Raw genomic sequence first — 24723 nt, forward strand, 5'->3', positions numbered from 1 at the left:
CAGCTGAGCGTTGGCACCCGTGATAACGACGATACGATACAGACGGTGCACCACATGTCGCCCAAGTTCGGCTTCGTTCGGCCAGTGTTCGGCCCCCAGACCTTCTCGTACATTTTAGCAGGTGTCATGCTGGCATATACAATCCGTAGGCAAGTGGACAGCCCATGGCTGTGAGCTGGCACCACGTAAGGAATATAACTTTTAAGAGTCAATTTCAGTAACGGTGTGGCTCACCATACGACAAATCAAAGCACGTTCAATATCGAGTCAATGGAAGCCCGGCCGGCGCCCCCATCAATAAGCTCGTCTAGAAAGAGAAAGCTTGACAACATGAACGAACAGAACGAACAGAAGCTTGGCGGAAGGTTCGTGGGAACGTGTCCACAAATGATGGTTGTAACGTGACTAGACTAGGTCACGCGTGCGATTGCGATTGACGATTTTGGACCCACAAGTTCCCTTACTTAATGCGGAAAGTTGCTCGGAATGCCATAATCAGAAACTTAGTTTAGGGAAGATCCTATTATGTGCTACGGGTTAGCCTTAACTTCCGTTGAGGGTTACAGTTACTAGGAGTGGTCTGTGGCGGTGGTTCAAGCACTATGTTTCTTTCATCCACCTAACGGCGAAAACAACATTATTCGCAATGGAGGTGTCGGTGTCTTGCGCCCGGTACCTTGGGAAGAGCAGTGTACTTTCCGAGGGTGATGAAGCGGTCTATTTTATCGCCCATACATGCTCTCTAGGGATAGGTTTCGGAATTCGGATAACATTACATACAAGAGGAAAGGAGAATCTTCACAATCACATACAGTCGGCGTTGCGGCCACCGTGAACCTTCGAGTGGTCACGTTGTTTACAAACTTGAAGGCTGCAGCGGTGAGGGAAGAGGCGGAAGATTAAAGCGCCTTTCATTGGGAAGGAAAAGGAGAAACGACTTACCGGAGCTGAGAGGTTGGAGTTGCGGGGTACGGGATGTTCGGTTGAAGCCTGAAGGAGTTTCCCCTTTATATTGTTGAGCACAAGTTGGGAACTCCAAACATATAACCTAATTCTAACAGATCCCAGTGACAGTACTGAGCGATGAGAAATCGAAATCGAACGAGGTCAGTTCCATTCGGAGCTAGTAGATCGAGGTCAGCAAGGTCCGACTCGCCGTGATTTCATACTGCCATATCATGCACCAGGGTCCGCAAACGGTTCTATGATCTTGGAACGCTTTGATAGCTCAAGTTTGACACACACTGCACAGCGGCCTGGTGAATAGGTAAGTACAATGATCGAGATGATCAAAAGCAACTTTCATTAACCAAAAATTGGGGGGCAAGGCCGAGATCGAGATCGAGATTGAGGTGGAAGTGGGGTGAGGGGAAAGACTGAGGAAGGTCGAGATTGAGGTGCGCGCTGATATCATGATCAACCCATCGATCTGAATTATGATCGGGGGGGTCGCTTTGATCATGACACACAGTGACAGCATTGCAGCAAAATAGGTCGGAGTCCGCGTTGGCTCAAGCACGCCATTAATGAGATTCAGATTCCACCAACACCCGCTGAATCGTGGTCGGAGACGGTACTGTCCCATCAAGAATGGAGATACATGTGGGATGGCCACCGGCTTCTGCGAGGCTGGTACATTATGTATACATCAGTACCGCAATGCAAGAGACGTTGGCGTTTCAAACTCACACACACATGAAGGATGGGTGACCTAGTGGCCTCCCACACGCATGGGGAGGAAGGCAGCGTGAGGCTCTTGAGCGCTGGGTTATTAGAGCACTTTGACGCCCTGTGGTTTGATTTCTGCCGAAAGAAAGGCCCTTCCATGCAAGCTGTCTGCCCACAATTAGACTCAATGCCTCGCCACATTGTTGCACTTGCCACATATAAGTTTCTTTCTATTCGGATGGCAGCAGGCTCCAACTCGTGGCAATGAAGTAAGTATCTGTGCATTTGAATCCAGAGCAACAGGTTCTTCAGAAGATCTCGAATGCCGTGGACACGTCAGGGAGCTGGCTGCCGAATGTGCTTGTGAATCGTCGTGGCTTTTCAATTCTAAGCTTTGATCGAACCGAACACTGTCAAATTGTGTGATTAAAACTCTGCCCGGTCTCGAAATTTAGAATTGAAAAGTACGAAGAACAGTTCCTTGATGGGGGAGGACTGAAACTTGTGGAAAGAAGGAAATGTTGAGCCCTTCTGAGTTCTAAGTTGTCCGTCGACTTGTTGGGTTGAGTACTATGCGCGAACTTGATCATGATGAGTGGGTCAGAGCACTTCGCGTAATGTATAAAATTCCCACAATCAGTCTTCCTCCACGTCCATCACGGTCTACAACGAGCACGGATCGCTACCAACAGTCTCAATCACCGTCAATCTGCTCTCATATCATCTCGACAACGATACATGGACCAGAGAATTCCAACTTCGGCAGATATGGACGGTGGCCAGTCCAAACGCGTCGGTTGATTGGCAACTTGGGCATTGCTGCTTGCCCATGTTCGGTAGCTCACCCATGAAAATAGCCTGCAATATTGGAATCGGGGGAACCAGGCAAAAACGTCTACGTGATGGATAAACCGGTGTGACGACTGTTGTCGTTGGTGTTGATCATGATTCGGTATGTCAACCCATAATGCATAGCCCTTCGTATTCATAGTCTTGCACTAGCATGAACCTCGCGAAACTCTACGGCTCGAGACGGCCCTCTAATCTCGATGAAATTCGCCGCGTTGTGGAGAGTGTGCTGAGCGATAAACAACAATCCAGGAATCTTTCGGGAACCAAAGGAGAAGATGCGCAGATTTGGCTGGATACACTTCAAGTGGCGAGTTTGTTTTTCATTCCTGAAGACTAGCAAGCGTCGTTATTTACTGAAAGCCCTCAAAGCTCGCTGAAGTTCCTGAGGTGGGGAACAAACTACGTTCGTCGATTCTCAAGGTGATGCTTCACCTGTCCAAGCGGTCCGGCCTCTGCCCACAATGCCTCATGATCAAAAACGTGAAAAGACTCGGAGATTATCCTGTTGGAGGTGGTGGTTTTGGAGATGTTTGGAAGGGCAAAATCGGGGCGCAAATTGTGTGCTTGAAGGTTGTGAAGGTTTACTTGGTTTCTGATGTACAAGATCTACTGAAGGTGCGTTGATCGTATGGGCCTTTGGTGACACAGACCCAGCTGATGCGGCATCTCCATAGGAATACATGCGAGAAGCGATTGTTTGGCAGCAGCTCAGACATCCTAATATCCTCCCGTTCCTGGGAATGTACTACTTGGACAAGGCTCGAGGACAGTTGTGTTTGGTCTCTCCGTGGATGGAACGAGGGAACCTAGTACGGTTCTTGAAAGAGACTCGCAGGGAAGACGTGGATCATTATTCATTAGTACGCCCATCTTGTTACTCGTTTCTACCCTTTTCTCACCATTTCCTGTTACTCAGGTCTACGATATCGCTTCTGGAGTATTATATCTGCACAGCAAGAAGATTGTTCACGGTGATCTGAAAGGCGTAAGTGGAAACTATACAGCTTCAATTCATTTCCGCTCATTGATAGAAACTTAACAGGTCAACATACTGATTACACCGGATGAACGTGCCTGTATTGGAGATTTTGGGTTGTCGAGAGTAGCCGACACTCATGCGCTCAGATTGACTTCTTCCACAACGATCCATTCAAAGGGAACGACGAGATGGCTTTCACCCGAGCTTTTGAAGTCGGATCCACCGTGTCCTTCTTCAACAAGCAGTGATATATATGCTTTTGCTTGCGTGTGTTATGAGGTGCGTACGTATCAACCCTCGTTTGCGATAGCTTCTTAAGTTTTCTTGCAGATCTTCATGGGGAATGTTCCATTCTACGAACTTGCGGAAGGTGCAGTCATTGTCGCTGTATTGTTAGACAAGAAGGTTCCATCACGTCCCATATCGCCTCTGAACGTGAACGACTACATGTGGAATGTTATGGTGTCTTGCTGGAACACGAAAGCCCAGCTTCGACCGAGTGCATCTGAAGTGTTCGCTCGTCTCGATGGGATCCAGAGTTCGAAAACGGGTAGCAATATTGAACCTGCTTCTGCTTGGGATACCTTCGATTTGACTCAGCTCTGGAAGAACGTGAAGTACCCTCTCCTTGACACCGCAGCGCTTGTGCGACTTCAGAAAAAACTCAGAATACAGCGGGTGGTGGCGCCGACACAAACGTTTACTCTAGATATGCAGGGTACAGATTTCGGGGTTCGTGTGTATCATCGCTTTGGCCGTTTATCACATCGCTGAAGGGTTGAAACGTTGACATATCAGACCAGATTTGATACCACCCTGGACGTCGGAGGGTCGACATTTCAGCTCGAATGTGATGCCGCACAGAAAATCATCGTTGGAAGATGGAAGGAAGCACGTCGACAAAAGGTGCTTGATTTCGCGTACGCTGATCTCGGGGCTAGAGTCGCAGATTGGAGAGGGGCCCCACTGCACACTTGCGGTCGGCTCATCTTTCACGAAACCCTCGTCTATATCGGCCCGAACTCTGATGGTCAATACCGTGTCTACCTCTTTGAGAAGATCATCTTTTTTTGCTGGGACCCCACTCCTGCTCACTATCATTTTGCGGAGAACGGGAATATTGTGTTCGCGCCGAGACAAAGACAAAGACCGATTACAGTCCGAGGCCTCACTGATTCGAAGACCATAGTCAAGACCGAAGCAGCTGAAATAGTCGGAACGTGTATGCTGCACCTTCTTTCTTCTTTTCGATTTATGCTGACCTTTGCTTCCCACCCTTTCATCGTAGCTTCGGTGCAGTACCTGCTATGTATATGGTGGAAGGCAGACAATCGTTCAGGAAACTATTCACTGGAGTTTCCTCAGAAGAGTCAAATGCTCGCATGGTGTTCAGCGATAACGAGCCTCATCCGCCCACCTGGCACTGATCGTGATCATGAAGCGCAGACGTCAACTTATCCATCACCTCCTAACACACCGAGCTCAGATCACGCTCCAGAACCGAACAACGTATCCAGGACAAATAATAAATCCAGTCGAGTGGTGGTTGTCGGTCATTCTGATCGCGAAGCTCTAGATGACGGGCGGCCCCTTCCTCCATTGGCAGACTTGCCGAGCTCAATCCAGGAGAGCGAAACAGACTCAACTAGCCAGTGGGGTCAAGCGGCGGTCATTAGTCGTTCCGATTCCAGTTTTGAAGGCAAGAACAGACCAGTGATACTAGTTCGTGTGAAGGTGCATTTCCTGCAGGATATCTTTCTCCTCGATGTTCCACATTCAGTCGGATATGAAGAACTGGCTGGAATGATTTGTCGAGGATTGAGTATTAACCGTTATGTGCGTTCGATACTTATCAAATGGAAGAGTGAGAGGGAATGTGTTCAGTGGGTGACGCTTTTAACGGATGCGGATGTTGGAAAAGCGTTGTCGGAGGTGTATGAGGAGGGGAAGATGACTACCTTATATGTGTCATAGCATCTACTTCGGCGCTGTTCTACGGTAGAAAGTAGGCGCCGTTCCCACCTTTTGTCTTTAACGTTTTGTAAAGAATACAAAAACAAAAGCACTCAATCTCGCGCTCCTTGTTGCTTCAACTTGACGTTTTGACAAGCTTGACAAGCATGCGCGGCTAAGCCTTTTCTCCCACCTCGACACATTCTCGAGACTATCCACAACGAACATCACGATTCACGATGGAGTTGAAGAAACCTGTCAGATGAGGTGTGGACTTATCGATCGGGTTACGACTGAATCCTGTTACAACTACTCTAAATATCGCAGAGCTGAACGCCTTCAGTGGTCCTCTTCAAAATAGTCTCCATGACTTCAGGCGATAACTTGGTTCACTACCTTGAATCTTGTTCAGCCCACTTTTCATGCGAGAAACTGGGGAATCTCGAGGGGCTCAACGAGCAGCAGCACACCACAATGAAAAACCAGATGTGCTATGTGCTGCATCTGGTTTTTCATTGTGGTGTGCTGCTGCTCGTATAGACCCGAATCTCGACGAATGTACTTCGCGTTGTGATTCGTGACTGAGAGCGTGCTACAAGACGAGCCAGCAGTCGGGGAATCGTTTCAAGTTTGAATATGATTATTAATCAGAGAGGGCGCGCATCAGATGTGGTTGGATACATTTGGGATACATTGTTGTAGCGTTCAGGATGCTTACATCCTGGTTTCTCCCCATTCCGACTGTCTCCCGTTTGCTTCTGTTTGGCTACTAGTTAAATTTCATATATAAAGAGTTTTAGTTACTTTAGAGTAGAGCAGCACTCTTGAAATCTCACGTCTTATACCTGTTATTTCGAGGGATCGACTCTTCGTGAAACCTTGCTGTACAAGCGCCGGTTTCATATTTTTAACAGTCCAAGACTCTTACTCTTACTCTCTACTCTCTTACTCTCATCCTACTCGACTATCGGATCCCCTTTGTCTGATCAACAAAGTCCCCCGACAACGACTAGGACAACTAGTGATGTGCGGGCTCGGGCTTGGCCTGAAGCCCGGGCTTGGGCTCGGCTTGAGAGGGCTTGGGCCTGTAAATTCTCAAGCCCGAGCCCTGAGCCCAAGCTCCGGGCACTAAGCCCACGGCTTGGGCCTGGGCCCAGGCTTACTGTACAAATTTTTAAAAGAAGTATGGCTGTAAAAATATCAAATTTTTAGTACATTCTATGAACCCAGAGCCACCTTCCTTTGTGTCTGTTGAACTTAGTGCCAGAATTTGGCAAAGAAAGCCGTTTGGAAGTAATCGGCAACAGTGGGGCCAGCAGCCGGCATATATTTACGGCAAATTTACGGTCATGTGAATTATTTATATTAAATTCAGAGCCGGCCATTAATACTTCGGTGTAATGGACCATTTTGGTAACCTGCCAGTCCCGAAAAAGATGTACATTGATTACATATTAGAAGCCCGGGCTCAGGCCCAAGGCTTGGGCTTTCCAAACTGCAAGCCCGAGCCTTGAGCCCTTCAAAGCCTTATCCCGGGCTCGGCTTGGGCCGGCCTAGGGCCTGAGCCCGAGCCCGCACAACACGAAGGACAACAACCCCAGAAAATCTCTTTTTGACAAATTTTCGCAAATCTTTTGACAATGGTATCTACTCGCTCTCGTACACGCAAACAAGGACCAACTGACTCCGCTGACGGCGTCGAGAAATTGGTCCCTCCAGGTGAGTCTCCATTGTTATCCTCTAGTTCTGATGCCTCCGACAGCGACCACCCTGATCCCAAGGGTGCGCAGGCGAAAGCCGTAAGTCGGTCTGGGTTGGCTGGGAAGCCCTCCTACTGCGACATGGTAGTGGCTGCTGCCCGAGATTCCGGCTCTGTTGAGACCGAGACTGTACTGGTTACTAGTAGCGGCTCTACGTTAGGCACAGATGTTAGAATTACTACCTCAAATAATAGTACTGGTTCTGCTAATGACAATACCCCCAAACCTGAAAGGTCTAATAGAGCTCCAGACCCTGAAGGTTGGATTATGCCACGCAGAGCCCGTAGCCATGAGGAATTGCGCCATAAGGATACCATCTCCAGATTAAGATTTGAGGTCCCACAGGACTATCTTTCTCTGGATCAGGTCCACATGGTGAAGTTGGCTGAGAAACAGCTTACTTCAGCACAACGGAATGCCATCCGAATGCGCCAGGAGACTGTAGGTCAAGACCGAACTGACCATGATGATACCCCTAGTGAATCCGAGTCTGAAAATGATTCGGATAGAATTCCCGCTGAGCTAAAGTGAAAGGGGAAATTCTCATCAGATAACAGCTCCGACGACATCAGTGACCTGGAAATAGATATGACTGCTCAGAAGGCAGCGTACGAGGCATACACCAATGCCAAAAAACCTGCTAATGATAAAAATGTATCAGCAGATAATGTTCCTGTTCAAAAGGTAACGGGAAAGGACGTACCGAAGAAACATGGTACCACTAAGGTCATGCCAAGTGAGCATGAATCCGAAACATCCGATGAAGCGGATGATGAGTCCGACGAGCAACCTAGGAAGTCTCGCCGTAAAGACAAAATTAAGAAGTCCTCACTGAGGAAGTCTCAAACCGGTCAACGGGTCAAACCGTTAACTGAATATTTTGACCGCCAGCTGCAGGATGTAGTCAGGGGCAAATCCAGTACCCCGACAGTTCGGAAATGCAAGGATAACGTTGCTGTCCCAGCGAACCAACTCCCTGGAAGTAACATACTGGGAAAGATGTTCAATAAGTCTAGCCGAGAACATGGGCGTAGCAAGTCCAAGGAAGCCAAGAAGAAGAGGGACCGAAAGAAGAGAAAGGAATCCTCATACCCATCATCTGATGGTAGTGGATCCAGTTCACCTCCTTCGGAATCATCAAATGATGATACTACTTCACCATCTGATCCCTCCGAGTCGGATTCCAGGGATACGTCCACTGATAGCTCATCTTCTTCCATAACTGGCTCTGTGAATTCCCGGATTAACCGAGCTTTTCCCACTGATCCCTCTGATCCGTCATCGTCAAGTGATTCGAGCTCTTCGGATCGCCGAGATGAACGACGACGTAAACGGAGGTCAGAATGGAAAAAGAAACAGTCCTCGAGGCAAAAGAGCTGTGAAAGAAAGGGAAAGAAGCGACGTACAAATAGGTTGATCAAGCCTATTGCTCCCAAATCGTATGATGGTTCTCCAAACCAAGAAATCTACGAAATGTTCATCATGGAAAGTACACAGTATGTTAAGGAAGGTCTAATTCCTAAAAAGGAACAGGTTATACTGATTTCCCATTTCCTCACTGGTAAAGCTCGTAAATTTTTCCTACACAAAGTGGCGAGAAATCATTCTAAGTGGGACTTACTTAAATTCTTCCGAGAACTCTTCAATTACTGCTTCCCGTTGAATTACCGAAGCTTGCAGCGAGAGAAATTGAGGAAATGTTTCCAGAATGACCGGACAGTTTCCGAGTACGTATATGAACTTGATAACTTGTATAGTCTTGTGGGTGCCACTAGTAAACGTGAAAAAGTGATTAAACTTTGGGATGGATTTAACTCACATATTCGCCGTGAACTACATCGCGAAAAACTGAACAAGGAAATCCATAAATGGGATGATATTGTCAACGCTGCCGAATTGATTGAAATGGCAGAGTTGGAAACGGCCCCCAGGAATAAACACAATAATAACGGACCCTCAGGCTCAGGGTCCCATAGTGGGAAAGGTTCTGGTCCGAGTAGCAACGGGCGTAACAATCGTCCGAACAATTCCCCAGGTGGAAATAACAAGCCCAGTGAACCTTCGAGTAAGAAAAACTGGGACAACCGTGGTAAAAGTTCAACCCCGGGAAAGAAAGATTTCACAAAACCCTTGGGTCCTTCCAACTCAAACTCGGGCTATAATCAAAGCAGACCCGGGAATGGAGGGCGAGGAAAATCCTCCACGCCTCACCAGAAGCAACTCACAGATGCTGAGAAGGCTGAACATATGGCGAGCAATAAGTGTTTCAGCTGCCATCAAGTCGGACACTTCACCCAAAACTGTCCCGAGAAAAATACATTCAAGGGGAACGGAAAAAAGGGTCCGCCTGGCGTACAAATGAATAGCATGAGGTTCGTTTTAGATGATGATCTCCTCCACACTACGCAAATTGTGGACCATGTCACGATAAACATGATGTCTATAAGTGAGGACTTGAGCGACACAGATAGTGATTCTATGCCGAGTCTCCAGACAGTGTCTGACACTGAGTCATCCGAAATGGATATCGACTCGGATAGTGACAGCGAGTGGTTTAGTGCGCGATCGAGTCTCTTGGATGATTTGGAGAATGATGGCGATGACAGTATTGTGCTGAATTATGAGTCTGAAAAAGAAGACTTGTTTGATTTTTCTGATTATATTGAGGAATGTAAACCACTATCAAAACGCCGACCTGCGATTGAGAATTTGCGCCGAAAATTTGAAATATCGGAAGCATTCGAAAACCGTAAAAATGGGAAGCCTAGGTTCTGTTGGGCCGATGAAGCTAAAGAGAATTATGGATATCCTGACTCTCCATGGTCGGATTTTTACTTGAATGAACAGATTGATCCGTCGTTCTGTCCTTGGATGATTGGTAACTTCCACGCCAAAAACGCCGAATTTATCCTCGAACATTACGCGCCTTATCCAGGAGACGAATTCCGCTGGGGATGTACTGAATCCCATCGGATCAATGTCTTTCAGATAGATGAAGACACTTTTGAAATCTGCGACTTGGAATCAGAGCAAGGTCCTATAAGTTTGCCAGCTCACCTGTTGCGCAATCCAAAGTTCAGACTAGCTGCTTGGTACGCTAAGCGACGGGCTGAGGAACAGGGCCTGGATTACCGATACTATAGTGAGTATCGAGACTATGATACGTCGGCTGTCGGTGACGCTTACCGAAGAGGTATCAAAATGACCCTTGCTCATGGATCGCAACGATACCCAGATCCTGGTCTTCCAGATGAACCAAGCTGTGGGAGATTTATTGTGAATCAATCTCATAAAGATAGGGTGAAGGAACAGTACCATGTCCACGATCTGGTTGAAGGATTTTCAAGGAAACTAAGTTCGGAGTACCTTGAAGACCCGAATTTTGATTTGATCAGATGGTGGCGTGAAGCGATCCTCAGTGTCCCGATGGAAAGCCCTCGAGACTGCTCAGAACGTCGGTATCAGGTGGCTAAAGAACGGAAGGAATACTTACAATTCGAAAAAATGCGTGCCTGGATTAACTGCAGACAGGATGATATGTATGCAAGAAGACTCGAAGCTTGTCTAGAAAAGAGTCAACCATTCCCTGGAGATGAAGGGGAATGGGGCAAATACAGCAGGTTCACGGCCTGGTCTAATCCTCGGGAGGGCGCGATGGAAACAGTGGAAGTCATTGACCACGAACGGGACTTGCACTGGAAGTTTGACGGCGACGACCTATGTAACCCGAAATTTATACCTGGAGAAGTGTGGTCTTTACTATGTGCTTCACAGTCAAATATCCTAGACTTCGAAGACATGGATCTACCTAGAATGGGTGACGTACTCGCTAAAACAGCAAAATTAAAGCTTACCCGATGGGTTCCAAGCGATTCGACAGCCAAAGTTCCAAGAGAACATTGGTATTTCGTATACAAAAATCCTGAACGGACTGATCAGTATGTAATCGAGGACAATGTCCGAGAATTCAAAATAAACGTACCGTCAAAACTGTTAGCTAGCAGGAATTTCAATCTACCAGCCTGGTATCAGAAACGGCTGGATAAAGCTGAAGTGGAACTCCGGCGTAAGCTCGCTGGACCTGTTGAATACGAGTTCCTATCTAGATTATTTGAGGAACCTGAAACAGAATTCCAACGAGAATTAGACCAGCTTGTTGAATTTTCAGATAACTATCTCCACTTACGATATGAAAATAACCTTGAATGGGAAGAACGAAACGGTTATGCCCATTTTGTAAGCATTGCCAGTGTACACATTGAACCTAAGACGTTCCCAGGTCTCCAACGTACTTCGGCGCTGGTTAAGGGTGTGGCGCGGGTCATACCTAGACCTATAGTGATTGTAGTTCAGGTCAACGGAAAATCGGCTAGAGCACTCGTAGACTCTGGCTCGCTTGGCGATTTTATGTCAACACAATTATCGGATCAGTTACAGGTAAAAAAGAATTATCTAGACAAACCGTTGGCTTTACATATGGCAGTTCAGAGTTCGAGATCTAAAATCCACTGTGGAGCCACAGTAGACTTACAATATCAATCAATAAGATGTCCCCATTATTTTGACATTGCGAACATAGCTGGGTACGATCTCATACTCGGCACGCCGTGGATATTCCAGCACAAAGTCCGTATCGGACTTAACCCATCCACAATCGAAATTGGGAGTAACGAACCCCAACCTGTTCAAGGAGATAATGTCAGTGAGATACGGGCACAGTCTATACAGGTGGAGGAACATACCTTGGAAGCTGCTCGTGAAGAGCTACGAAAATATGCACAACCCATATGTAAAACCTCTGCCGAAACTCCATTCCCCCCGTTACGAGCCATCAATCATACCATCCCGTTGATTGATGAAAATAAGGTTTATTCGTGGCGACCGTCGAGATGTCCTGCTGCGTTTCGTTCCCAGTGGGATCAAAAACGGAAGGACTACGTCGGTTCAGGGAGGTGGGAGATAACGACGGCTCGAAACCCGATGCCGATGATGTTGATACCTAAATCTGCCAAGCAGAAGGACCTACTACGAATCGTTGTGGATCTACGTGAGCGCAATGCGAATACGAAAAAGGTTGCCTCACCACTTCCGAATATCGAGGAGATCACGCGTCGAGCAGCAAGTTTTCCCTTTCGAAGCATAATTGACGGCAAGGATGCCTATGAGCAGATTCGGGTAATACCTGAACATGTTCCCCGTACAGCCGTATCGACACCTGACAGAACCATGGTCAGTCATGTTGTTCAACAAGGCGACTGTAATGCGGGCGCAACATACCAAGCGTTAATGAACCACATATTCACGCCACTGATAGGTGTATGTATGGACGTTTATCTTGACGACATCGTGATCTACTCGAAAACAATTGAAGACCATATAAAGCATGTCAAAGAAGTCATCAACATCTTAAAACGCGAGAGATTATACTTAAATGAAAAGAAGTTGAACTTTCTCGCGCGAGAACTCAAGCTGTTGGGACGCGTCATTGACGATAAAGGTATTCGCATGGACCCGGACAAAGTCGATTCAATTGCGAAGTGGAAAACTCCTACATCGAAAGACCTCATATCAGGTTTTTTGGGGGCAGTAGGATTTCTCGCAGACGACTTACCTCAGATCCGAGCACCTATGGGCATTCTACACTCGCTTACAGCGAAATCGGCCCCATTTCAGTGGACCTTTACCGAGCAACGAGCCTTTGAAGAAATAAAGAACATTGTTGAGAAACATAGGAACCACTGCCGAGTACCGATAGACTACTCACCAAGTCGGAAACCTATATGGTTAATTACCGACGCTAGTTCGGCGAGTATTGCTGGCGTGGTCTCGCAAGGAGATGAATGGAAGTCGTCCAATGTTGCAGCATTCTATTCGGCGAAGTTAAACGCCACCCAACAGAACTACGCCGTTCATGAACTGGAAATGTTGGCGGGTGTCGAGGCCATGCAGAGGTACCGGGATTTACTACAAGGAATTAAATTTACTTGGGTAACGGATCATAAAGGTCTGATTCACTTACTGAAGCAAAAGAACTTGACGGGTAGACAGGCACGTTGGGTTGAAAAGATGAGCGAATTTGATTTTGAAATTCGCTATGTTCCGGGTACTGAAAACGTACTGTCAGACGTGTTGTCACGGATATATACGAATGACGCACCTGGCACTGTACGGTCTCGCTCCGAATACACGTTATTTGACGATGTTGATAACGAGCACTTGTCTACCCATGCCATTTCTATGCCGTTGATTGTCGGGGATGAAGCTGAAAGCGTTCGGTTAGCGAACCACCGGCCAAAAAGTCGGAAATTGCCCACCTCGGATGCTGATTCTGGACGACCAGAAACCTCAGCTGAATTTGCCAGACGGATGGTGCATAATGTTCGAGTCAAAGGCCCACGACTCGAGCAGGAGGGCGGGAATCCTACGAAAAATTCAATTCAGTCTACTAAAACAACTACTGAAGACTCACCTAAACTGATTATCCGAATACCCGTGCAACGTGAACGACGCTTGGTCAATGGCGAAGGCGGCGACGACGGTCATGACGGTCAAGAACAGGCTGTACACAGAGGAACCTATAAAAGGAAGGATTCGTCATGCGTGACCGAAACGATAACGCCTAGCGGAAAAGACTGGACTACCGAATCCGGTAGCTCTTCCTCTCTGGTTGACGTTGTCACTCGAGCCATTGGAGGCGCCGACTTCACAGCTCTCATCAAGAATAAATATTCTGAAGACCTATTATTCAAGAAAATCCTAGACAACCCAAAACAATTCAAGAATTTTGAGTTACTAGATGGTTTAATCTATCTAAAACATTCTGACTCTAGCAAAGCTTTGTGTATTCCTAGAATTACAATCAACCAAAGAAGTGCTCAAGAGATTTTAATATCAGAGGCACATTCTGTCTTAGCCCACCTGGGAGCAGCCAAAACAGTGGATTACCTTAAGGATCATGTATGGTGGAAAGACATGGTTGCAGACACTCGCTCTTACTGTGAGTCCTGTCATGTCTGTAAAACCACCAAACCTGATAATCAGAGGCCATATGGTTTGTTGAACCCATTAGGAATTCCGTCTAGGCCCTGGGATGCAATTGGAGTGGATTTTGTGGGTCCGCTCCCAGAATCAAGGAACCGCGATGGTACGTTTGATTCAATCACGGTTATCATTGATTTGTTTACGTCTATGGTACATCTCGTACCATGCAGAACGACCTATACCGCACGGCAAGTCGCCGAATTGATGTTTGAACACGTATACAAATTGCACGGACTCCCTCGTCGGATTATTAGCGACCGTGACTCGCTTTTTACCAGTATTTTCTGGCAACGCTTACATGAACTTATCGGTACAAAGCTAAACATGTCAAGTGCGTATCATCCCCAATCGGATGGAGCGACCGAACGGGCTAACAGAACAATCACACAGATGCTTCGTCAGTGTGTGTCCCCAAACCAGAAGGATTGGGTGGCTAAACTACCGGCTGTTGAATTTGCGATCAACAGTGCACGTTCGGAATCGACGGGCTATGCTCCATTCCTCCTCAACTCTGGCCAGATGCCCAGATCGATGATCTGGAGCTCCAACGTCTCAGATGAGTATCCATCTGTCCGAGTTTTTGCACGCCAGAGGCGATTAGCGCTAATGGAGGCTCATGATAGCATCCTCGAAGCCCGTGTAAAACAGATAAGACTGGCGAATCGACGACGACGTAACGAACCATTCAAAGAAGCGGATTTAGTATATGTTTCGACAAAGAACTTGTCGTTCGAAAAGGGACTCGCCCGTAAGTTAATTCCTAAGTATATTGGACCTTATAAAATTCTCAAGGATTACGGAAATCATTCATACAGAGTTGATCTCCCTTCTAGTTTCCTCCAGCAAGGCATCCATCCGGTGTTCCATGCATCTTTACTTCGAATTCATATTCCCAATGACAACCGTAGATTCCCTGGAAGGATGGAAAGCCAGCTCGGAGAAACTCCACAAGCTGAACAACAGTGGAAAATCGAAGCCATTGAAACACACACTGGTGCAAGAGAACAATCCTTGTTCAGGGTCCGTTGGAGCACAGGTGACAAAACATGGATGTCCTACCAAGAATTGGCAGGGCTGCCATGTGTCAGTGAGTATCTAGATCTCATTGGAGTGTCAGATATCTCCAGTTTGTCATTAGGTCCAGGGAAATCCGAAGAAATGGAGGACTCCCTTGATGGAGTCTTAGTATCATTACTAAGAATAGGACAGGAAGAAGTCTATATAAATGACAGCGACATAAATTTAACCCACTCTCTTTCGTCGCCGTCTATCTCTTCTATCCATCCATCTCCCTTCGAAACTCTCTCCTCCTCATCGTCGCCCACCGCACCAACACTTGCCATTATGCCACCCAAAACCGTTACTGTCCCTCATATCATCTATAGGCCTGGCCACTTCGCCGGTGATGGATGTATCCAGCGCGCTCACCCCACCATCTTCCACTACACCGATCCTATCCTCGGACATGTTCGTGAGCCCGCCATGGCGGTTAATTTCTACCTCAAACACGATATGGACTTTCGCGAGAAACAATACTCACTCGAGTATGCTCCCGGGCCCGGCTATCAGTTCTTCGCCACTCTTTTCAACAATTGTGTTGATAATTTCAAATTTGCAGAGTGGGATTACAGCTACAAGAGGGACGAAGACGATCCAAATGACAAGTCACCTATCCTCTACCTCGACAAACCCTCACCACCGCCGGAACTGTTCGGAGTTGAACTCCGTCAGTGTGTCGAAAGCGAAATCCTCCTACCCGGCCATATCTCTGTTCCTCGTGTCGAGTACGAACAGCTCTCTCGCCTCGCTAGTCAGGACGCTCTCCGCGTCAACAAATTTCGGAACAGGGCAGTTAGGGATCGTGCCGAGAGGAAGGCTTACAAGGAAGCCACCTTATTCGGCGCTGGAGGCTTCGGATATGTTGACCCGGTCGCTAAGGCCAAGATGGACAAGGCTAAAGGTCGTGAAGAGCTTCTTCATGGCGTGGGTCAGTCCTCTGCCTCCGCCATCATTGTTGATGAATAAATTATTCAGTTGGAATATTGTTACGGTGTCGTATTCTCATTACTTCCTTTCTTCAATTACTTTGCGTCCACTCGATATACGACTTTCCTTTTATCTTCTACTATTCCGTATATTTTATATATCTCTTATGGTCTACTGCGTAGCCCAGGAGGGCGTATGTAGCGTTCAGGATGCTTACATCCTGGTTTCTCCCCATTCCGACTGTCTCCCGTTTGCTTCTGTTTGGCTACTAGTTAAATTTCATATATAAAGAGTTTTAGTTACTTTAGAGTAGAGCAGCACTCTTGAAATCTCACGTCTTATACCTGTTATTTCGAGGGATCGACTCTTCGTGAAACCTTGCTGTACAAGCGCCGGTTTCAATTGTAATAGATAAGTCGTGATTTCAGAGAACAGTGTAAAGTAGGTAACTGAGGTTGTCTTCAGCCCGCCGAATTTCCCAGCTTTTTCGAGGAAGTTCAAATTACGATCCTCAACATTGAGCGCTTGGTGAATCGGATACCCACAAACTTCAAGCTTCGGTAGTAGCTCCAAGTAAGTTGGTCATCAATGCATCACCGGTCATCCCTATAGTATGTATATGATGGGCGTTTCTGTGCTGCGTGGCGGCGACGTACTGTACAAGAACCGTAAAAGAGAAACCTTCTGAGAAAGGCGCCAAGACGACGGTCACGTGTAAAATTTTAATCGGGATTCGGATTCCCTCCCCGATGTCCGATATTACTCTCTTTCAACGTCCTCGATATTGTTGGCTTGGTCGCGTTACCAATGTTCTATATCTCGCACGTATATACTTAAGAACGGTTTTTGAAGACAGTCTTAGCACCAACTTCCGTCTTCGCCATGTCAACTGGTGACATTGTTGATTGTTCGGGCAGTCCTTGTTCCAGTTCTGGTCGTCATCAGGCTTATTGTCGACCATGGTATAACGATCGACTTCAGAAGGGCAGTGTACAAAGAAACTTGACCTTTTCGGTGTTCAGGGAAGGGAGAGATGTACGTAGAAGCGTGCTAATAAGAGCTGGCAATCACAAAGGAGTAGGATTCAGTGTGAGTTTTTTGTTCTAACGTTTCTTTGTTCCGTCGCGGCTGAAAATGATCATGAACAAAGGTCTTTTCGAACCGATGCTGGGGAAAACAAAGCCTGCTTATGAGTGACTGTCATTGCCATAGTGCGGGGCTTGTATGTGACATCCGAGTCGCTAAGCTTAGGCTTGACCTTAGTAACGCCCAGGACGAATCTCGATTTGTAGGCGAACGAGAAACACTAGAACAGACCACGCATGGGTTTGAAAGGCTGTCTCAACGCGTTCAACTCGCTTTCAGGCCCTTTGTTTAGGAAAACAAAGCAAAGCCTCGCTTACTCCACGACACGAAGGTTCTTAATCTTCATCTAGATCCACTGAGGAACGTGCAAGAAACGTTGACCCTAAAAAGCTTGCTTCCATCCACGCCACTTCTCGCTCGCTCGCTACCCACCTCAGCCTCCTTACCTTCCCACTTCAATGGCTCAGTTCTCCAACTCTTTCTTTTCTAGCGCATCCCACCTCAATATCTCAGGTGGTGAATTCAGCAATGTCAATGGAAATCAGACCAAGAACGTTCACCATGACACATCTAACATCACTGGATCATATAATACGAATACGACGACGAATACGAATTCCGGGAATTGGAATTACAGTTCGAAAAACGAAAGCAGTATGTTTTCCCCCCTTTGGATCGTTTTATGTGGTGGTTGATTCAATGAACAGGGGACAACCGTCAAGTTTATCAAGACCGCAGAAGAGTGGATGGTTCATCGTGGAATAGTCAGTCATCAGAGCGCCGCTCGGTCTTTCTCTCTCTTCGGATTCTGAGTCCTGACGCCATTGTTTTTTTTTTCTTTTTTTCAAAGATAGTGGATCGGGTGGATATGCCACTCGTGAGCAGCCCTGGGCACAGGGCAACGCACCTCGGTCGTACCAACAACCGCAGCAGCCAGTACAGACTGCTTACCCGCAGCACCGAACGATCGAAGCCCTGCCCAAAGCCCAACCCAGACCTTTACCTGTCCAACATGCCAGGCATGCGATTACTGATGGTGATGGTGGTGATGGCTACAGTGGCCAAGACAAAGTCCTGAATGACCAGATTATGGCGTCGTTGAAAGTGAAGCCAAATGTAGAGAGGGTCCCTAGACAAGTTGGTGTTGGTGCACGGCCGGGGTCTGCACCAGTTCCGGAAGTCTCACAATCACAATCACAATCGCAGCTACGCCGGCAAGCTCAAGAAGTTAAGCAGGTGTCTGCGGCTTCGACCTCGGTTCTCCAAGTTCCACAGGTGAACATGAACTCGCCTCGACCTCTTCCACCGGTGGTACAGGCGAACCCTTTTCGCCGGTTGATGATGACACAAACACAGAATGGGTTGGGTGCGAGTTCGGGTGCGAGTACTAAGGTTGAGAGCGGTGGAAGAGAGGAAGTTCAGGTTCCGGTTTTGCCACAAGCTCCTGCGCCTGAGTTACTGCCGTCGTTGTCTCCGTCGTTATCCCCGTCCGAGTCGCCGTCACCGACACCGACACCATCGCCTTCGTCGAAGCCGTCTCTTTCAACAGACCCCCAAGTGCCGGTGATCCCTCATAATCAGGGAAGCGTCACTGGGTCTGGGTCTGGGTCTTCCTCTTCCTCTTCCTCTTCCTCTGTTAACCAGAACCATCCGAGTCGTGATGAGACGAAGATAGAGGTACTGAAAGCGGCGCATAGTCAGCCTGCCAGTGAGGTTCAATCTCAGGCTCAGGCTCAGGCTCAGGCTCAGACCCATTCTCTTAATCTCAGTCGAGTTCCTACGAGAACTGACCTCAAGTACCACCTAGAGCCCGAGACGAATCCGGAGCTACAGGTTAAATATCAGGAGAGTCATAAATCCAAGCATGGAAAGGGGTGGAAGTTTTGGAAGAAGAAGGAGAAGAGGGTGAAGGAGAGGGTTTGAAGCTTGAGGCCGAGGGTTCGGATCCGGATTCGACTTGAATTGCGAGATTTTAGTGATTTCGTTTGCCATTTACCTCGTTGGGGGGTTCGCAGGATTTTCCTGGCTGGACCGGGAACGGTGTATGATGATTGTTGGAGTTTGCATGTACATATGTATCGTCATTCGTCAATGCCGCTTTGGGTTCTTTTGGTATTGGTGAGCACTGAGTACTGAGTATGGACTCTCGTTTCCTTCTGATTAGGGAGTCTAAGAGAATTAAGAATGAGAGTGGTCGGTATGATATGGCTGCCACGGCGGAAGAACTGCCGGAATTCGAACGGCGCGGCTGCCGCTTCTCCACAACCTTCATCACCTGGAATTTTTGCTCTATCTTGGCCGGCTACGCCTAAAATGTTATCAAATATCAGGTCAGGCAGCTGCATTAATCGTGCGCCTGGGTCTGCCAGACGTAGAGACATGGGCTTCGGAGCTGAGGTTCGTCATCGCACATCGATTTGCGTTTCTAGTGTTTGATTTTACGTTTCACTAACCTATTATCCATCTGAACCTCATTACTCGTTGTTCGATTTTGTTCGAGCACCATATGGATATCTCAAGAATCAAGTATCTACCGCGTCGTATAAGGAACTCAAAAGAATAGTGCGAGAAATTTTCAAGAGAAAGACTCCGCAGATGAGGGCTGGATTGTCTGCATGGGATGGATAAGATCCAGGAGAGGTGCTGAACGACTGGTACCGGTAAGTGCTTGTTTCTCTCTTCTGCTCATCAGTCACAGGTGTACCAGCTTCACTGCCCGAGCTGTACTTTCCATCGAGTCTCTTTCGCACAACACAATGCTAAAAATACTGGCCTTCGATCTCAAACATAGTACGGTGATGCCCATGCCAAATGTTGGGAGTCCCTTGCCGTCAAAATCAAGAGACTTCCTCCCTATGGCCTCGTACCCTGTTCGCGTTACAGCCTTCGAAGCGGTACGATATGCCTCTTTCTCAGAAAGTTCTCATGGGTGACTCGCTACTGCCTGAGACCTCAAGTTCATCTGAGAACCTGACAGCTGCCGTGCCTGAGAGTGTCGTTCATCCATGCAAGTTCTAGATGATTCGCAAGGATATGATGTTCTGCCGACCTGCCAGGAGCATGCTTTCTCTATCATGTGTCAAAAAGGAGTACTAGAGAATTCGGTGAACGAAGATATTTAGCCGTGGGGTCCACATATAAATGGTGCCTTGCTCTGCGATTTGGACAATCTGACTCCTCGACTGTCACAACTTGGTCGTTTTTCATCAGCTATTTCGAGGAATTGTGATGATAGCATATGGCAATCAACGAGCGATCAATCGATCATGCTTTTCATGCTTCGGAGCGCTTCAGTATAAAATTCCAGATACTGTATCGACTCTGTGTCCTGAACCGCCTCGCGTGTGGAAGTTAAAAATGACTCTCACTCGTTCTTTCACCTTCCTGTTGTCCCTCACAGCTTTCACCGCTTGCGTTGCAGGCCCTGTACAAAGTCCGTCATTGGTCCTACCTCCAAGTGCCGCAGATCATCGTCAAGCTGTCAAAGATATCTTTCAACGCAGTTACAATGCTTACAGGTATGCTTGTTAAACACTCTCTCCTTCCGCGATCTACTTGGATTTATGCTCTTCAAGGAAGTTTGCTTTCGGGCACGATGACTTGGAGCCTTTGAGCGGAAGGTTTAACGATGGACGTAACGGATGGGGAGCTTCCATCGTGGACGCGATGCCGACAATGGTATATATTGCGGTGTTCATATGGGTTGTGCGTCATTGGCAATCTGACTCGTTATTGTTTTATTTTTCCTCCAGTTCATCATGGGATTCGATGTAAGAAAGAGACCTCACCGTCCTCGGAAAGCAGAAATACTCACGGAATGAACCTCAAAGGATTTTTTTAACGAAGCGCTCACATTCGTCGGGAATATCGATTTCAGCAAGTCTCAAACACCTGATACCGTCAGGTATGTTTCGTTTCTGAAATCGTCTGTTCACTTTCGCGAGCTAAGGTAGCGATTATTGAAGTGTCTTCGAGACGACTATCCGCTATCTGGGAGGACTTCTTAGCGCCTACGAACTCAGTGGACAGAATCACGGAGTTCTTTTGGACAAGGCTAAACAAGTTGCAGACAAGATGGCTTTCGCTTGGAAACAACCTGTGAGAACCTTGATCCTTCTGCTTCTAGGAGGCGAAGTATTTCTCTAACTGCGAACCTGGTATAATTAGAACCGAATCCCATATGGGAACATCGATTTTTCTACTAATACTCCGACTGTTGGTTTGGTGAGGATAGCTTATCATGATATGACCTGGCGGATCACTGAAATTCCCACTCTTCTCGAAAGAGTAGTATCGCCGGGGCTGGAACGGTGGGTACCTCGGGCATTTGGGTACAATATCCATCCGACTGACCATAGTACCGCTATTTTATTGAAGCTTGACCTTGAGTGGGCCACCCTGACAAAACACACCGGCAACGACACGTACAGGAGCCTGGCTGAAGGCACTGTCCGAACTATTGCAGCTATCGTGAGCATGATCTTTCGCGTCTCCTCTTGCGACTCAACCAAAGCTGGTTCAGCCTCCTCCTTTGCCAGGTAATGTTGAGAGATACATGCTTCAGGAAGCCTCGTTCATAGTGATTTCCTCTATAGGTCTCGCGGCTCGAACCGTTGACCCTGCAACCAACAAGTTCACCGATCGCATTATAGTGAGTACAGGTCCAGTTCTGTTATCCTTTTTCCTAAAAGCGGCCGTCTTTACAGTCTTGGGGAGGAAGTTCGGACAGTTATTTTGAATATCTGATTAAATACGCACGACTTACCAATACCAACGACAACCTGTTTGCGGATACTTGGGCTACCGCCGTCGATTCTTCCATCAGATTTTTACTTCGGGTGTGTCTTTATACTATTCAACACTACTTGAAATTTGACGAGTTCTGTATGAATAGATATCGACTGTTGGCGATCATGTCTATCTAGCTGATCAGGATGGTTCCGGCAACATTATTGGCGTTGGTTCTCATTTGGCGTGCTTTAACGGTGGAAATTGGATCTATGGTACGTGGGCCGAATGTCTAGGAAGGCTTCGATTTTTTCTTTCTGAAGTACTAAAATTCTTTACTTCCTCAGGAGGACGGCTTCTGAATAACGAGACTATTTTCAGGATCGGGCTGGACCTGACAGAAGCATGTTGGAATACCTACGCCAGCACTCAGTGCGTATACATTTCCCCTCGAAGGTTGTTGATTGGTATCATCGATATGTCGCTAGAACGGGTATCGGTCCAGAAGTATTCCGATATGTCACCACCAACAAGACCGATTCTTCGAATAATGCAACGCTCACTCCAGAGCAACGGACCTTCTATGAAAAACACGGGTTCTATATCACAGGTGCTGATTACATTCTCAGACCCGAGGTATTAGAGTCCAATTTCTACGCCTGGCGTGCTACGGGGGATACGAAGTATCTCGATCGCGCCGCTAGCGCCATTGAGAGCTTCAACACGCACCTCCTGGCGTCGAAGACGGGGGGATACGCAGGCTTAAACAATGTCAATAACGTTACTCAAGGGTTGATCGATGATACAGAGAGCTTTTGGTTCGCTGAAGTGTTGAAGTATTTGTGCGTTTCCCCCCTGATATAATCAGATCTTTTCTTTGAATCTAGAACTGACGTTTTTGTATGCCTTCGTTCTTTAGGTATCTAACATTTGACGATCCTAACCACATCAGCTTGGATGAATGTTGGGCCGTTCTTTCCGTTCTTAGGACTGTGGTTATACTGATATACATCTCGTTTCTTCCCTTCAGTTGTATTCAATACCGAAGCTCAACCTTTTATAGCACCGCAAGGAAAAGGTGTATACGGAAGCGGAAGGCTCGTAAGCTACACCGAAGCTTTCAGCCCTACGTCCATATCTGCGCCTTCACCCAAAGTCAGTCCCAGCAAATTTTTCCCTGAGGGTGTCAGCGACGGATTCTGAGTTGGTGTATTGTAATGTCATTTGTCTAAATTCCAAAAGCTTCTTTTACGATTCTCGTGATATTTTGAGGGCTCCTTTAGAGTGCTCTTGGGTGAGCGTGGTGAACTGAGCCACGTGACGGTACAAGAGGCAATTTTGTCTATTTCTCACGCTTGCAGTCCGCAATTCGACCATGCACCCACCAACGCACACATACTAAACAAATCTTCAAATCGTCCGCTTTTCTTTAACCTGCAGATGAACTGAACTTCTACGCCATCTCCGTGTCCTTGCCGTCCTTTCGCTTTATTCCCTTACATGTTCCGATGGACGTTGACGAGACGAGACGCGAAGGACATTTCCCAATACAGTAATTTCTACGAGTTTTGCTCAGCCTTGCCTTTTTGGTTGGGCCCCCACATTCTCCAAGGGTATATAAAGGACTCTGTACCGCCCGAGGGGTCTCTCCCACTTCTTTCCTCCCATTATAATCATCATGCGTTTCTCTTTGATTCTCTCTGCTCTCGCCATTTCTGTTGGTACGTTTTCTTGAGCTCGCCTTTAATAGAAGACTCGTATAGTTATCTTCCTTTCCTCTTAGTCGCGACCAGCGTCAACAAGCGCCAAGAAGCTAACGAAGGCGAGAACGGATCCACTGTCGTCGACTCGAGTGCTGCAGGCGAATCTTCTACGATGATCATGAGCTCCAGTTCAGGTGCAGGCGGAAGCGTCTCTACCAGCGCCCCGGCATCCTCTGGCAGTGGAACCTCTACCTCCAGTCAATGCGTCGCGCTTTGTGACAAGGCTTCTACGATCTACGAGGTACGCTCTTGTTTCGTCGCCGCCATCGTCGAACATCTATTCATCTCTATGCTGATATAGACCTGCCATAACCAATCCAACTCGCTCACCTGCTTCTGCACGCCCGCCAGCATCGATGGTCTCGCCGATTGTGCAGCCTGCAAGGATGCCATTGGAACGAGTGACGCTAAGATGGAAGCTTCTGCTCTGAAGGATCAGATTGGCGGTACGTGCCGTGCTTAACGTCCTCTGTCACCAATAACTCAACTCGTCCATGGCCCCACAGGTATTCTACAGGCCTGTATGTCCCAGAGCATGACCGTCGCCTCACCAAGCAAGATCACAATCACCTCCACTGCCAGTGTTGGAAATCCGTCTCAAATCACCGCTCCCCCTGCTGCCAAAATCACCGGAGGTGCAGGCACCAGCAACAAGTCCGCTTCTGCCTCTAAATCTGGAGCTTCGTCCTCACCCTCGGGAACCTCTGCCAACAGAAACGGCGCGGATAATGCCTTCGGTATCTCTGCTAGTCTTGTTGGTCTCGCCGTCCTCGTCGGTGCAGCTGGTGCAGTCGCGTTTTTCATTTAGAATACAGGGACTCGTGTGATATTGTAGCTTAGGTTCGTTCGGTTACGATTTTGTTTGAGTTAGGACATGTAAGTATGTAGCACAGTACTAGTATTAGAA

At 47.4% G+C, this 24723-nt stretch overlaps 6 protein-coding genes across 7 annotated transcripts; 5 read left to right on the forward strand and 1 right to left on the reverse strand.

Annotated features, from left to right (window-relative positions):
- Window positions 1-736: 736 nt before the first annotated feature.
- On the reverse strand, window positions 737-2282 carry E1B28_011800 (uncharacterized protein). The gene is made up of 6 exons (XM_043160814.1): window positions 2137-2282; window positions 1882-2078; window positions 1690-1832; window positions 1311-1629; window positions 943-1256; window positions 737-871 (listed from the first exon to the last, which is right to left on the reverse strand). The coding sequence occupies exons 1-4, from the start codon at window positions 2256-2258 to the stop codon at window positions 1585-1587; spliced, it is 507 nt and encodes a 168-aa protein (XP_043006666.1). The 5' UTR covers window positions 2259-2282; the 3' UTR covers window positions 737-871; window positions 943-1256; window positions 1311-1584.
- Window positions 2283-2302: 20 nt separating this feature from the next.
- On the forward strand, window positions 2303-5576 carry E1B28_011801 (uncharacterized protein). Its single transcript, XM_043156854.1, has 9 exons — window positions 2303-2620; window positions 2671-2827; window positions 2890-3135; window positions 3195-3380; window positions 3437-3505; window positions 3563-3778; window positions 3830-4231; window positions 4298-4721; window positions 4788-5576. The coding sequence occupies exons 1-9, from the start codon at window positions 2613-2615 to the stop codon at window positions 5471-5473; spliced, it is 2394 nt and encodes a 797-aa protein (XP_043006667.1). The 5' UTR covers window positions 2303-2612; the 3' UTR covers window positions 5474-5576.
- Window positions 5577-17025: 11449 nt separating this feature from the next.
- On the forward strand, window positions 17026-19385 carry E1B28_011802 (uncharacterized protein). The gene is made up of 5 exons (XM_043156855.1): window positions 17026-17328; window positions 17390-17461; window positions 17513-17979; window positions 18033-18089; window positions 18176-19385. The coding sequence occupies exons 3-5, from the start codon at window positions 17784-17786 to the stop codon at window positions 19246-19248; spliced, it is 1326 nt and encodes a 441-aa protein (XP_043006668.1). The 5' UTR covers window positions 17026-17328; window positions 17390-17461; window positions 17513-17783; the 3' UTR covers window positions 19249-19385.
- A 555-nt stretch (window positions 19386-19940) lies between these two features.
- On the forward strand, window positions 19941-20258 carry E1B28_011803 (uncharacterized protein; the record flags this gene model as incomplete). The annotated part of the gene is made up of 1 exon (XM_043156856.1): window positions 19941-20258. The coding sequence occupies one exon, from the start codon at window positions 19941-19943 to the stop codon at window positions 20256-20258; it is 318 nt and encodes a 105-aa protein (XP_043006669.1).
- Window positions 20259-20682: 424 nt separating this feature from the next.
- E1B28_011804 (uncharacterized protein) lies at window positions 20683-23256 on the forward strand (the record flags this gene model as incomplete). Its single annotated transcript, XM_043156857.1, has 13 exons — window positions 20683-20843; window positions 20901-21003; window positions 21078-21095; window positions 21156-21229; window positions 21291-21423; window positions 21493-21795; window positions 21848-21976; window positions 22032-22163; window positions 22220-22328; window positions 22401-22485; window positions 22542-22895; window positions 22973-23016; window positions 23084-23256. 13 exons carry the CDS (start codon window positions 20683-20685, stop codon window positions 23254-23256), a joined length of 1818 nt encoding a protein of 605 aa, XP_043006670.1.
- A 164-nt stretch (window positions 23257-23420) lies between these two features.
- E1B28_011805 (uncharacterized protein) lies at window positions 23421-24709 on the forward strand. Of its 2 annotated transcripts, XM_043156859.1 has the most exons (5): window positions 23421-23774; window positions 23837-24057; window positions 24118-24262; window positions 24323-24601; window positions 24657-24709. In XM_043156859.1, the coding sequence occupies exons 1-5, from the start codon at window positions 23732-23734 to the stop codon at window positions 24680-24682; spliced, it is 714 nt and encodes a 237-aa protein (XP_043006672.1). In that variant the 5' UTR covers window positions 23421-23731; the 3' UTR covers window positions 24683-24709. The 2 variants fall into 2 exon arrangements, with proteins under 2 accessions (XP_043006672.1, XP_043006671.1); XM_043156858.1 differs by having other exon boundaries at window positions 24323-24709.
- Window positions 24710-24723: the final 14 nt, after the last annotated feature.

This window comes from Marasmius oreades, chromosome 7, assembly GCF_018924745.1.
Source record: "Marasmius oreades isolate 03SP1 chromosome 7, whole genome shotgun sequence".
In the NCBI taxonomy this organism is placed as follows: domain Eukaryota; kingdom Fungi; phylum Basidiomycota; class Agaricomycetes; order Agaricales; family Marasmiaceae; genus Marasmius; species Marasmius oreades.